General features: G+C 47.0%; 1 protein-coding gene across 12 annotated transcripts in view; it reads right to left on the minus strand.

The window, feature by feature from the left end:
* Nucleotides 1-14,656, minus strand: part of MICAL2 (microtubule associated monooxygenase, calponin and LIM domain containing 2) — a 242,395-nt gene that overhangs the window by 113,407 nt on the left and 114,332 nt on the right. For all 12 annotated transcript variants that reach the window (XM_055282392.2, XM_063641981.1, XM_055282404.2 and 9 more), the window contains 4 exons: nucleotides 13,341-13,540; nucleotides 12,586-12,692; nucleotides 3,478-3,546; nucleotides 133-282 (listed from right to left, as the gene is read on the minus strand). In XM_055282392.2, coding sequence (XP_055138367.1) covers nucleotides 133-282; nucleotides 3,478-3,546; nucleotides 12,586-12,692; nucleotides 13,341-13,540 — 526 coding nt within the window. The remainder of the gene's footprint in view (nucleotides 1-132; nucleotides 283-3,477; nucleotides 3,547-12,585; nucleotides 12,693-13,340; nucleotides 13,541-14,656) is intronic.

Below are 14,656 nucleotides of genomic sequence, written 5' to 3' on the forward strand. Positions count from 1 at the left end.
TTGATCTAGAAGGAGCTCAAGTCTCCATGGAGATAGACCTGGCTGGCCTATCTGAAATCTATCAGCAGCCAGAACATTCCTGCTGAAAAGTCACCAGGAAGTTAGGTCCAGTGAGTATTTGACATGACTCACCTGCTTCATGAGTGAGGGGTTCCGAGTGCTCTCCTCAAACTTGGCCAGCAGCTGATTCGCCATGGACTTGACTTTGTTCTGATTTCCACCTTCCTTACTGCTCCCACACTCTTGATTGGAACCCAAGCTACGGCTGGAAAAGTTTGAAGGCTGCAAAAGTTGAAACGGGACACTGATGGTTGGATCCTGGAATCCGGATATCAGAAAGCAGACTTGGGGACTCAGGACGTGGGACTAGTTTCCTGTAGAAGGGCTCCCTCCATGGTCTGAGGAAGGGAGGCAGAGGCAGCAGGGCCACCCCACAGAGGCACTGCTCACAGGAGGGATGCGTCTTTCCAAAGGATGGGCACAGCTAGGCTTGGGAGCCAGGCGGTTGGGGTTTGAATCCCGACTCTCATTTCTTAGCCCTGTGATGTTGGCGATTTACTTTACTTCTCTGACATTTTTTCATGTATAAAATGAGAACAGTAATCTACTTCACATGATTACTGCAAAAACCAAATATAATCATGAAGTGTTGCACAAAATGGTTTTCAAAAATACATCATCTGGCTGAGAAGAGAAGAGCAGGGGTGGGGGGCCAATGAAGGAAGCATGGGTGGGGGTCACTCAGGCAAGGCCTGGGCTCTGGAGAACTTTCTCCTCTCTCCTCTGTACCCACCCCCAGCTTTAACCAGCCCTGCTCTATTTTTGCTATCTTTTTAAAGAAAACTTTTAATTTAGAAACAATTCTAGATTCACACAAAAGTTGCAAAGATAGCATAGACTGTCCCTGCATACCCTTCACCCAGCTGCCCGCAGTGTTAAATCTGGAATAATTGCTCCTGTCATCAAGATTGAGAAATTAACACTGGCACAATACTATTAACTAAATTATACACTTTATTCGGATTGCATCAGTTTTTCCACTAATATCTTTTTTCGGTCCCAGGATTCAATCCAGGATCCCACACTGCATTTCATCACCCTGTCTCCTTGGTTTCCTACAAACTGTAACAGTTTCTGTTACAGAATGACACTTTTTGAAGGGTACTGAGCAGCTGTTTTATAGAGAGCCCCTCAGTCTGGGTTGGTCTGACGTTCTCTCATGATTAGACTTTGGGGAAGGACACCACCAAGGTGAAATGCTCTTCTCATTCCAGTACAGCGGGCTGCATGATATCAACGTGACTTATAAGTGGTGATGTAGACCTTGATCATTCGGTTATGCTATTTTATAAAACGGAGTTCCATATAAGATTTCCCTAGCTCATCTGCTAACAGTAAAAAATTGAAAATGACCAGTGTTTACTAAGAACGTCTGTTCCCCCTTACTGCGGGATCTCCTCCCACAGGCCTCGGGAGTATAAATGGTGCTGCCACAGCAAGTGGGCAGTAAGTTTTCCCAAGGACACCGGGAATGTCCCTCACAGGAAGAGACATTCTCACGACAACAAAGATGTGTTCATTTAGAAGAAATTCACTAGAAAAGGCAAGTTATAGTTAATTTTTTTAAAAAAGATCCCTAGGTGTGGCAGCCCCATGGGGAACCTTGTATGTAGAGCCACTCTGAGTGTTGGACAGACACAAACCGAAGAGGCACACCCTCCTTCAAAGTGAAATGTAACTGTGCACAACAGCACAGGCTTGAGTGAGAAGAGGCTTTGCTTACTTGGGTGATCACTATTTGTACAAGACCAAAGTTAGCCAGGACAGTGGGCCATATAGGCCAGCACTTTCAGACAATGACGGGCCCACGAATCACCAGGAATTCAATCCTCAGAAGCACATTTGCTTTCCGTAGGTCTGGGGTGGGCCCTGAAAGCCTGTATTTCTAACAAGCACCCAGCTGCTGCTGCTGCTGCTGGATCGTGGATTACATTTTGAGTAGCAAGAATTTAGAAAGAATATCGCTTTGTTAAAACCGACTTTAAGCAAAACCATTGCCCCAGGAGACTGTCCAGGGCATCTCAGAAAGGGTACACACAAACCAGATTCCTTCCCACTCCAACTCCTGGGTTGTCAGTAACAGAAACAACACTCGCATACCCTTAAATAAGCCATGGGTGAAAGGTAGGAAAAGACTTCTGCCCGAGACAAAGTGTACCCAAGGGAAGCTTCTTGGGAATAGGCAGGAGCAAATCCCAGGCCCTGAAGCTAGAGAGCTGACACCTGTAATCTGGGAAATGGAACGTGTCTGTAGCCTTGTGCAGCCTCTGCTTCCTCTCTGTGCTCTCTGTTTGCTGGCTTCTTGCTTACACCACAGCCAAGAGGTGGAGAAGAAACAGTGCTTCTTGAAGGTGCACTTCAAGAAGCTCTAGGAAAATGTTCAACCCAGGGTGTTTTGAACTCATTGGGTAGAATGGGTTTGTTCATATTTTAAGATGTGAACTGAACTTGTTTTTCTTTGTCAGTGCTTCCCTTTGACCATCACAGATAATGGGTTGAATGGCTGGCTGCTGCTTTCCCCAGGGTGAACCTCATGACTCTTATTTATTATAAAGCTCACTGTTGTGAGATGCAGCAAGTCAGACACGAACAACCATGTCATGCAACTATACAGCAATAAAAACTCTTCGACCATAAACAGTAGAAAAAGTCCCTTCTACCTCCTATCAATCAGATATCAATGTATCATACAGACCGTCCCTCATGCCTCTAAGTCATCATTTTGAGGTCAGCCAGTAGGCTGGCGAAAGCTGGCATCCCACACTTTGCTGACAATATGCATGCTTGTGGAGTTGGAATGGCTTTTTTTGAATGACATGTATATCTCAGGTCTCTTTTAAAAGCTGCCCAGGGAAGCAGGAACTGACACTCTTTCCCCTTGATCAATTTCTCAGACGCAGGCGAGAGATTCAGGCTCTCCTTTGACAAAGTAACCTGTAATTTTCTTCTTTCACCAGAAGGTGGCACTTGTGGGCCCCAGGACATATGCCTTAAAGGCTAAAAGCAAAGGAAACACAAAGAGATACAAACGATGATTGGGAGAAACGTGGGAGTGCTGATACCTCTTTACTATTTACTATTAACAGTGGTTGTACATTGATTAACATGTGTCAGATACCATGTTGATCTTATTCATCTTTAAAAGTCCTGCAAAGTTTCATGTATTTCAAGTGTATCATTGCATGTTACAGACATGAACCACATCCTGGGAGGTTGTGTTTCTCAAGGTTACACAGCTAGTAAGTAGTGAAGCAAGATCCAAAACCCCAACTGTTTTTCCATCACGCCAAGCTTGGAACCCAGTGGTTCATGAGAGAGGGAAGGAACAGGGCCAGACTGCTATCACAGTGAGGCTGCCTGTGGCCACTGGTTGTCAGGAAACAAGCCTCTGTTTAAACCCACACTGTGTACACAAACCTCATCCAGGTTATTGAAGCCCTTCCGCCTCCGTTTGTTCATGTCATTCTCTCCGGTTTGACCATCCACCTGCAATGGCCAAGAAAGCAGGGTGAGCTCTGGGGGCCACCAAGGGCTTCAGTCCCACTAAGATCCCTGAGGGCATAGGGCTGGCTTTGTGTCCCTGCCCACAAACAGCTGTCAGCCGACAGGCAGGCGTGGTAGTAAATTACTCTGCACCGTGACAAACGCTGTCACAGAGTTTTGTTCAGGCACAGTGGAGAGAACCTCACTCCACCTAGGGAGCCAAGGCTTCATCAGAAGGGGCTGGAATTACATCCCAAAAGATCTTCATGAAACATCAAAGCAAAAAGAATCCTGGTGACATAGGCAGGGCAGGGATGATCTCCATTGCAATGTGGCCTTGGGCTCAGAGCAGTTTAATGGTTTGCCCAAGGCCCAGCCAGGTCTGCTGACGCTTTCAGTGTGCTGCCTTATGGAGACCACCTGGGGTCTCTCTGCACCCAGGGAGCCTCTCTCCTACAAGAAGGTGACCGGGTTCACCTCACATGGACTCTCAGGGCTCAAATGAGCCACCTAGGGATTTGATGGCAAATCAAGTCTGCAATTCACTCACCATCACAGATCCTAGTAAACAATATTTTATTAACTTCAAATAAGCATTAACTATAGCCTGATGACTAGCGTGACCATACAGCCTAGTTTGTTGGAGGTGGGGGGTAGTTCTGATTTACTGCTTTTTACCCCCAGCCTGATTGTTAACAGTGCCCCCTTCACTCTCAGAAGTCTCCTGGTTTAGATGATACATAACATGGTTGCCCTACTGAGAACCCCTCACAGCCCACTCTCTGCTGCCTGAATCTGGACATTGAAATCCAGAAAGCCCTGCTCTACCCAAGCCCATTGCATCACCCTGCAAGGGCTCCCAAAGGGCACTCGGCTGTCAGGCTTGTCTCCTCAGGGAATGAGCAGAACTCTGGAGGCCGAGCCGATGCTATGGCTGGAGTGGGAAAGACTGAGTTTAGTATCTCCTCTGTACCCCATGGGTAAGCCTACCCTTGTCGCTGGGCTAGGCTCCACCTAGGCTCCCCCATCCTTTTCTGGGGTAAGACCTCTCTGCTACCAGTCTTCAGCCACTGGAGCCTTCTCCAAATGGCTAGTTCTGTCAGAACCAGGGAGCCATGTCCCATTGACCATAGATCCCTTCTGTAGAGAGCTTCCTACTCTCTCAGAGGGGCCCTCCATCGCAGGCCCATATTAAATCCTAGCCTTTCTACCATTTTGGATGCAGGGGGAAGTGCTGCAGGCCACCTGCTCACCTCAAACCCAGCCATACAGCCCAATCAGCCCCATAAATCCTAATCTACCCAATCACAGGAGGATCCTTTCACCTCCTGGTTGTTCTGAAACAACAACCCTAGCAATGGGTGCCCCAACACACAACCCAGTATGCACCCCCTCCCTCCAACGGAAAGCACCTGCTTCCTCATCTCTTGTTCTCTTCATCATCCCCTGCCCTTTCCCCATATTTACCAGCACCAGATTTTTTTGTTTGTTTTTGAAGACAAGATCAACCACAGTTTAGTCCATTGATATTTGTTCAAAAATTTGCCCCAGGCAGCACAAAACTACACATCAAAGGGCCCTGCCTTCTCTTGAACATTTTCCTCAGCTTCTAATAAATCATTATTCTGTGAATGGAAAAGATTTTAAGCCAAAAGCTTGGGCAAACACCAAGAGAAACAGATGACCTTATTTGCAACAATGCTGGGTTTTAGAGGAACAGGCTGTCTAGACCCCCAGCTCCACAGCCTGGGAATGCTGCTCTGGCCAGCCCAAACCTGGGGCCTGTGAAAGTACAGAATGTCCTACCCAACAAGAATGCTTCATGCATAATCTTAGGGTTTTCTTTTTTTTTTTTGGTTGCTACCTTAAATGAGGATTTGGCTTTTCCTCCAAAGGGCAAAACATTTTACTCTCTTTTGTACTCAACAAGCCCAGGGTGGGACTGTTCCACTGGAGCCTATATAGATTGAAGACAGCCATATTAGCCATGGGCTTATGAAGGACATTCCTGGGGAGGCCGTGCCCAGCCAGCAGCTCCTAAGAAGACTCCAAATCCTTCAGGGGGAATAAAGGACATGGATGGGGACAACCTCAGCCCCTCTGACCCATGGGACAACCAAATGCAGTCTATGGAAAGGTTAGCAACACACATACCCAAATAGTTTCTACTCTTCCTTATGAATTTAACATTGAAGCACTGATTCTCAACTAAGAGCTAGGCTAAAATAAAAAGGTTAAGAACATTCAAACCTAGAGATTTATCTACTTTTTTCTTATCTGTATATCTATATTTGTGAACCAAAATTGCTTCAGTACTCCCTTTTCCTTGGACCCTGTTTCACTCTACAAAGAATTCAAAGCACTAGAAGAAAGAAAATACTTATTGTGCCCAAAGAGAACATGAGAATAAATAACTTATGTTCTTTTCCCATTAATGTTTCCAGCTCTTCCGCCCTAAGAATACTTTCTTATCATGATTTCCCAATGATTTGAAAGAGTCTATATACCAAAAGGCATTTATTAAACTAATTGGTTTTCCTATTAAAAAAAATCAAAGACATAGATCTGCCAATCTGAACATTTATTTGATCAGCACAAGATAACCATGTTCCCATACTGCCCGAGTTAATGTGATTTTAGCTCAAAGCAAACAAACTTTATATTTAGTTAGCTGGTATAGCCTAGCCCAGGAATAATTTAGATATGGGTCATAGGAAGAGAGGTTGACCATTGCAAGCTATGGTTTTGTTGATTTGGGCAGCAGCTATGATAGTTAGGAAGTTGGCCAGTGATAGCAAGAGAGCTCTTTCTTCAAGGAATCATGGATTTGAGCATTGGTACTAATTATTTCCCAGCTGTGTGATCTCAGGAAAACCATCCAACTACTTTGACTTCAGTTTCCTTAACTATAAGAAGGGATCTTATATTGTTTAGTTCATAAGCTGTTGTGAGAGTAATGAAATCACAGATGTAAAACACTTCTTAAACTATAACGTGCTAGACAGTAGTCTCCCCTCATCCATGGCAGATACACTCCAAGGCCCCCAGTGGAATCCAGAAGCCATGGATACTGCCAAACCCTAGATATGCTGTTTTTTTGATCTGGTAACTGAGACAGCTAAGGTGACTAATGGGTGGGTAGCAAATACACCATGGATATGCTGGACAAAGGGATGATTCACATTCCAGGCAGGATGGAGTGGGATGCTGTGAGATTTCATCATGCTACTCAGAATGGTGTGCAATCTAAAACTGTGAATTGTTTCTGGAATTTTCCTTTTAATATTTTTGGACCATGGGTGAACACAGGTCACTGAAACCTTAGAAAGCAAAACTGCAGATAAGGAGGGCACTACTGTACAAGTATTAGACACTATTAGTGAGGCTAGTGTTAGTAACAGAATTTTATTTTATTTTATTTATTCTCTTTCTGGGGACAGGGTCTTGCTGTGTTGCCCAGGCTGGAGTGCAGTGGTGTGATCTTGGCTCACTGCAACCTCTGCCTCCCAGGTTAAAGTGATTCTTGTGCCTCAGCCTCCCAAGAAGCTGGGACTACTGGTGTGTACCATCAGGCAGGCTAATTTTTGTATTTTTAGTATAGACAGGGTTTCACTTTGTTGGCCAGGCTGGTCTTGAACTCCTGGGCTCAAGCAATCTGCCCACCTCAGCCTCCCAAAGTGCTGGGATTACAGGCATGAGACACCATGCTTGGCAGAGTAACAGAATTTTAAACATCTGAATTCTACTTCTGGCTTTGACATTTACCACCTACATGACTTAGCAAAATGTAATCTCCCCAAGTCCAAGTTTCCCCATCTAAAAATTGGCATGAAAATATGTTCCCAGCCTTCCTCCAAAGGTGACATGAGGAGCAAATGAGATGTATATGAAAGTGTTTTGTATGCTGTAAAGGGCTGTATTCATTGTGGTTGCAGTGCAGAACCAAGTGTTCAAGCCAGATCGTTTTACTCATCTTTTGAGAAAACAAGCATCTTCATTTAATCATCATTTCTAAAGGAAAAGAACTATCATTTACCAAGCGCCTTCCACCTGCCAGACACGGTGCTCAGACCTGCCGCATGCATTTGCTCACCTCATCTTTGCAGCAAAACAATGATGTACATGTTGTTACCCTCATTTTTCAGACAAGCAAAGGAGCTTTCTGAGAGGCTAGAACATTTGCTAGACCCCCAGCAGACGTAAATCTGTGTTTGTCTGCTTGACTTCTAACTGCATTCCCAATCTGTAAATCAGCTCTGAATCCTGGACTGAGATTGCACTGAGGAAAGGAGAGAGAGTAGCTTCAGCCATGACCTGCGCGCACCTGGAGGGGACACTCCAGGGCCCTGTGCTGGCCCAGCCTTAGAAAGTGGCACTCTTGACTCCCCTAAGCCTTCTTCAAACCTCTGCCATGAGAAGTCCTGGAAACCTAGTGGGGAGCTTTGGCTGCTGGGTGTGTGGTTCTGTGAGAGAAGTTGGGGAAGTGAGGTGAGAGGAAGTTTGTAAGTCCCACTAGAAGGTAAGCTGCCTAGGCAGGGTCCTTGCTTGTTCCATTCACTGTTCCATCCCCGGTACTGAGGAGAACTCCGCATAAAATAGGCACTCAAGAAACAGCTGTTGAATGAGTAGCTGGAAGGAAGAGGCACCTTCGCATGTAATGCCACCCGGCTCTTCGGAAAGTGTGCAGGTGGCTCAGGGAGAGGAGGGTTGGGGAGGGGGACCTGGACCACTCAGACCAGACATTGACAAAAATGTCAGTCACATTTTTTGTGAACGCCACTCTGTCAGGGACCAGTGCTGGAGGAGGAGGAGGACCTGGTTGAGCAGGATCAAACCTGGGGCCACCCATCTGGCTTCTGGGATGGGCTCTCCAGGGACAAGTGACAACTTCTGTTTTATGCCCCAAAGAGTGGGTTCAGAATGGGACAAAAATTAGTGTTCTGCATATGTGTACAGTAATGACCATAGTGGCCATAAGTACAGGTGTCACCATATGTGGTAGGTCTAGGAGAGTACTGGTAGGTATTGTGAGTCTGAGGGTGTATGTCTGTGTGTGCCCATGCACACAGGCATGATAGATGCCCTGGTTATATGTTCAGGTGTCACCTACATGCATGATGACAAGAGCCCTGGAGCCCCCAGGAACTGTCCCATGCCATGAGGCTTTTAGATGCTTACCAGGACCACAGACAGATCTGCAGAAGCAGACCAAGGGCCTATTAAGAGGAAAATATAGTCCCCAAGCTCTCCTTTTTCCAGGCGTGGGCTGCCCAGTTTTCAGAACTAATCAACCCAGTGGGTTACCACTCACGGTGGGAATGGAAAAGTTACTCTCTCTAAAAGTAAACGAGATCCTTGATGGAGAAAAAGCCTTTCATTTTGCTTGAAGTTGATACATCTTGCTTGGATTGCATGTTATCGGGAAGATAAGATTGGGGGGGAAAGAAGAATTTAACATCGTCAGTGAAAATCAGGAGGGAGATTCTTAAGCCTGACTCAGCAGAGAACCAGCGGATCCTCTTCAGATGAAGATGCCACATTGTAAATAAATGTGCACTCACAGCTCAATTCCTATATGAATATACTCCTCTGGAAGATGGAGAGGAAGTTAGGGAGGGGCAGGGAGGAAGGTCAAATACAGATGCACCTATATATACAGATATTGTCTGTGTTTGTGGGGAGGGCTATTGTATAGACTCGTGCAAGCATGCCTGCCCTGTATCTCCACTCCAGAAGGGCTGATGAACAAGGTCATTGAGGGTTGCGTGTCTTGTTGTACTGATATCTTGGTGTAAATGTGAGGGAGCCTCTATGTACAGATGTGTAATTGTATATGGATTTCAGAGTCTTATGTGCAGACATCCCCTGTGGCTGTGCAGGACCAGACCGGGGTGGACTCAGTGTTCTTTGCTAGTGGGAAATGTTGAGGCCAAAGAGCATTGCCATTAGGTTCCCCAAATCAAAAAAGCGTTCAGATACAACAAGGTATCTGGTAGGATGGGAAGAAGGTACTTTCTATGTGGCCCTGATCACTGTGCTGACATTGAGTGGTAGAGAGAATGCAGAGGTATTTCAGTGATGGCCAAGGCACAGTGTGGTGACCCAGTAGCCTTACGAAACCACCTAACCCACCCAGAGGAAGTGCCCCATCACTCTGAGAGAACAAATAATGTCCATGCCAGGCACTTAACTCAATGGCCAAATCTCTCTACCTATCCAAAGATGGGGCAGAGTGCAAAGATTAAATGAGGCTGTGGGAGAGAACAGATCTGTGGGCCTTGACTCCTCCAAAATGGGCAGCCAAGGGACACACCCTGAAGAAGACTGAACAGGATTCAAAAGGGGCCAGAATTGGGCTGGGCAGAACCCCCCACCGCAAGCATTTTCTAGCAGAGCCAGAGGGAAGTGGAATGAGGCCCTCAGCCCTTGGGAGGCCTGGCTAGCCTTGCTGATTCCTGACTTCTAACCATCCCCAGCTCCCAAGCCAGTGCTGGCCGGGCTGTTTCAATTCTGTCACTCTGTAAATAGAGGTGTGGTGAGTGAAAGGTTGAAACATTCCTCTCCAGTTCCCCCTGTGGGCCAAGTGGGAGAAACGCGGTGAATGGAGAAAGGCAGTAAATGTCTGTCTCAGAGAGCTTCCAGAAACACTGACTGGCTTGCCTGGGGCCAAACAGCCCAAGACAGGGGTCCTTGGGCTGGAGGTAGAACAAGCTGACCACTGGTATCCAGAAGACAGCCCCATTTACTCAGTGGGAACATGGTGGACAATGCAGCCCTCACACGGAGCCTCTAGGTTGCGCCGGCTCAGAGTGGGAGAGAGGCTGGGTGCAGCTCATGATTTTAACTGCTCTGTTGCCATCTTCCTTGCCCAGCTAAGGCCTTGCTAGCCCATTCCTTCCTAGAGCTAGGGAGCCACAGAAGCATGAAGTATCCTGCTCCTGGAGTTGGCAAAACAGCTGCTGCAGCGTCCCAGGGAGCAGGGAGTTCAGGCCTCAGTGGAAAAAGTGACCACTGCTCACACAGCCCAGGGAAAGGAGGCTGGGTAGCCCCATCCCACCCTGGGTGGAGGGGCTGGCTAGATATTGCTGCCTTGGCCAAGCTTAAAGAGACTCTTGGCCACCTAGACTCAGAAACTTGCAGACGCCTCCAGCACACTGTCCTGTGGGTGGAGGGCACCCTGCCATCCTGGGGAAGGCAGGCAAGCTCTGGGCAGGTACTTACAACTGCCCCCACCCCAAGCCACCCCTGCTCCCACCAGTGGCTTCACTCTGGTCCTATTCTCCTCCACCCATCTTCTCTCCTCTGCTCCCACTAACCACCCCAGGAACTCCCCACTCCAGTCCTAGAACTCTGACATTTGCTATCTGCCCCAACGCATCCACATCCCATAGCCTGTCCTCAGCCCCGACCCTGGCTGGCTTCCCTGTTGCTTGGCATGGTCTCCAGGGCCCATCCCATAGAAGCGATCTCCTCCCTAGGCTTCCTGACTCCCTCTCTGACTTTCCAGCTGTCCGTTCTCCTTCCCATCTTCTTTCCTGGCTGCTCTGCCTCTGCCAGCCCCTCAAACTCCCTTGTTCCCCAAGGTTCGGACCCTTGGTTCTCAGTTTTCTCCCTATCTTCCCAGCATCTATCTTCCTAACTGGACTCCAAGGTCAAGCCTCACATCACTTCTGTATGTCCTATAACTGGATACACAACAAATGCCTTTCAATGAGTGGATTAATTAGTGTGAAGGAAGCATGGGGTAGGGGCAAAGTAATGAAGTACAACAGAGTAGCAGGTGGCCTGGCCAAGGCACCTAGCCTTTCTAGGCCTCCAATTTTTTTTTTTTTTTTTTTTTTTTAGGTGGAATTTCACTCTTCTTATCCAATCCAGGCTGGAGTGCAATGGCGCAATCTTGGCTCACTGCACCCTCCGCCTCCTGGGTTCAAGCGATTCTCCTGCCTCAGCCTCCTGAGTAGCTTGGGATTATAGGCACCTGTCACCACACCTGGCTAATTTTTTGTATTTTTAGTAGATACGGGGCTTCATCATATTGGCCAGGCTGGTCTCAAACTCCTGACCTCAGGTGATCTGCCTGCCTTGGCCTCCCAAAGTGCTGGGATTACAGGCGTGAGCCACCACAACCATAGGCCTCCATTTTTATCTGTAAAATGTGCACATGAAGCAAGAGAACTTGCATTATGCCTCCCACAGAGATGTTAGCATTCACACGAAACTGTCACTGCTCCTTAGGCATGTGATGCCCAAACTGTGTCCCGTGGCACCATGTGAACTCACAGAGGTGCCACAGAATATTTTTAACTTTCTAGGAAAACACTATCATGTCTGTCAGACAACTTGAAAAATGCTCCTATTAGTTGGTCTTAACTACTTAATAAGTGAAACTGTTAGGTATTTATTTTGGTATAGGCACACCATGAAAAAAATTACAGAGACACTAAGGGTGCTATAAGTTGAGAAAGTTTGGGAACCTCTTTATTAGGCTCCGAGCTCCTCAAAGGCAAGGTCCATATATTATTCACTTCTGCATATTTGCTCCCCTCATCAGAAACAAAAAATATAGCACTAAAGTTGACCTATAGGAGAGCCCAATATATATTTGTTGAATGAGTGAATAAATACAAATTAATGGAACAGATGTGTAAACGGAGCATCATCACCATGCACTTCGGCCACTAAACTGGTGGCCGTCATGTTCCAGATCTAAACTGCTCAGCACAGTGAGAAATCATTTCATCCTCATCCCTCAGGAAGCAGAGCTGATCTGATTTACTTCTAAAAGCATTCACCAATATGTTCTATCAGCTCGCTACCATGTCCTTCCTATAACCACTTTGAAGCCATTGAAACTAGCTACACAGTGCCAGGAAGAACTTCCAAAAACATTCAGTCACTAATCCGAGTTTTACTAGCTTCTTCTGGGAGCGCCTGATCCATGTAACTTACTAGCCTCAACAGACTGAGAATGTGACAATCTCCGTTCCTCATACCCCATCCACATGCCATGGGAAATAAAACCAAAGCCAGGCCAAAACTTACTCGTGGAGTCCTCTTCCTTGGAAATGTGAGGTTGAGATAGTTATTAGAAATGGATGATTTGGCTAAGCTGAGGTCAGCATTTTCTCCATAGTTTTTGCGCCAAGAATCTGTTGGGAAATAAAAGTGCAACTGTCATTTGGAACCTGGCTCCAGGAAGTATGGCTATAACAAGGAGGTGTTGGCTGGGCGCGGTGGCTCATGCCTGTAATCCCAGCACTTGGGAGGCCAAGACAGGCGGATCACGAGGTCAGGAGATCGAGACCATCCTGGCTAACACGGTGAAACCGTGTCTCTACTAAAAATACAAAAAAAATTAGCCAGGTGTGGTGGCGGGCGCCTGTAGTCCCAGCTACTCGGGAGGCTGAGGCAGGAGAATGGCGTGAACCTGGGAGGTGGAGCTTGCAGTGAGCCAAGATCGCACCATTGCACTCCAGCCTGGGCGACAAAGCGAGACTCCATCTCAAAAAAAAAAAAAAACAAAACAAAACAAAAAATCAAAAACAAGAAGGTGTCATTGTAACCAGGTCCCTCTAAAATAATTCTCTCACCCCAAACTCAAGATGTAAATGGCATACAGATCCACTTACATGCACAGGGGCTGGGTGAGTGGAGTCACCCCTGTTTGGCCTCAAAGTCAAGGGGAACACACTGGGCAGCCCCAGAACAGACCATACCAGTGTTAGGAACAGCCAGACTCAGAGACAAGGACAGAGTTGGCTCAAGGGGCCAAGCAAAATCTCTGTGCAGGTGCTTACCCACGGGCCTCAGTGGGGTGCCCCGGAAGAGCTCGTAGAATTTGGAGAGGTACATGACCATGCTGAGCTTGTCAGGCTCCTGGGCAGATGCCATCTCTTTGCCTGTGGTCACTGGAGGGATCCCAAACTCTCGCTCAGCCACATCGAATGCAAGCTGGTTGTTCTCCACAGCGTCATCTTCATTCAAAGAGTCAAAGTTGCTAGAGAATCAAAACAAAGTAGAGAAATTCAGGGAGAGGAAGCAGAGGTATGGCGAGCTGAGCACCTTCAGGTGGTAAGGAGCACTGAGGGTGACACTCTGCCAGGTGTCGGCAGGGTACAGGGTAGGAATAGTGACCCCAGCCCCTACCCCCAGTTCTCACCCACCACTCCACTGGTCAGGAAGGGACAAAATCAGACTCGGGCCATGATGACGTTATTGCTGCCTGGGCTAAAGCCATCAGAAAATGATTTAAACCTCTTGAGAACATTTATGAGCTATTTTACTTTTAAATATATCCCTTACTTTTTTTCTTTTTAATTACAAAAGTAAAATGGGCATCTTGTAAAAAACATCAAGTTACATAGCATATAAAGTAAAAAGGGAGACCAGGCACAGTGGCTCATGCCTATAATCCCAGCAGTTTGGGAGGCAGAGGTGGGCAGATCACTTGAGCTCAGTTCGAGACCAGGCTGGCCAACATGGCAAAACTCTATCTCTGCTAAAAATACAAAAATTAGCCAGGTGTGGTGGTGGGCACCTGTAATCCCAGCTACTCAGGAGACTGAGGCAGGAGAATTGCTTGAACCTGGGAGGCGGAGGTTGCTGTGAGCTGAGATTGCGTCACTGTACTCCAGCCCAGGCAACAGAGCAAGAGACTCCAGCTCAAAAAAAAAAAAAAAAAAAAGGAGAGTCCATCCTCTTAAGGCCACCTCGCTTCCTAAAGTACCAATTACTAGCCCTTGGGTAGGTTTGCTGTCAGCCTTTTTTGTGATTTGCACCTGGCTGTGAAGTTCTGCTGCTGCCGATTTAAATACAGATGCATCATGCTTTAGCATCACAGTGTTTCCTCAAACATAACCTGATCTCCCCAATGGCCCTGCTGCTATTTCTAATTTGTAGATGAAGAATCTAAAGCTCAGAGAAGGTAAGTGGCTCGCCCAAGGACACACAGCTTATGGATCTGGGTCTCAAACCTAATTCTATAAAACCCTCAAACTAGTCCCTGGAATTAGGTCTGACCCATACTCCTCTCTTGAGGGTGGAGATCCAAAGTGTGAATGCTCAAATTTCCAAAGAGTATGGTGATGGGGGTCGGGGGGGAAGGGTAGCGGGG

Source organism: Symphalangus syndactylus, chromosome 6 (assembly GCF_028878055.3).
Source record: "Symphalangus syndactylus isolate Jambi chromosome 6, NHGRI_mSymSyn1-v2.1_pri, whole genome shotgun sequence".
NCBI lineage: Eukaryota > Metazoa > Chordata > Mammalia > Primates > Hylobatidae > Symphalangus > Symphalangus syndactylus.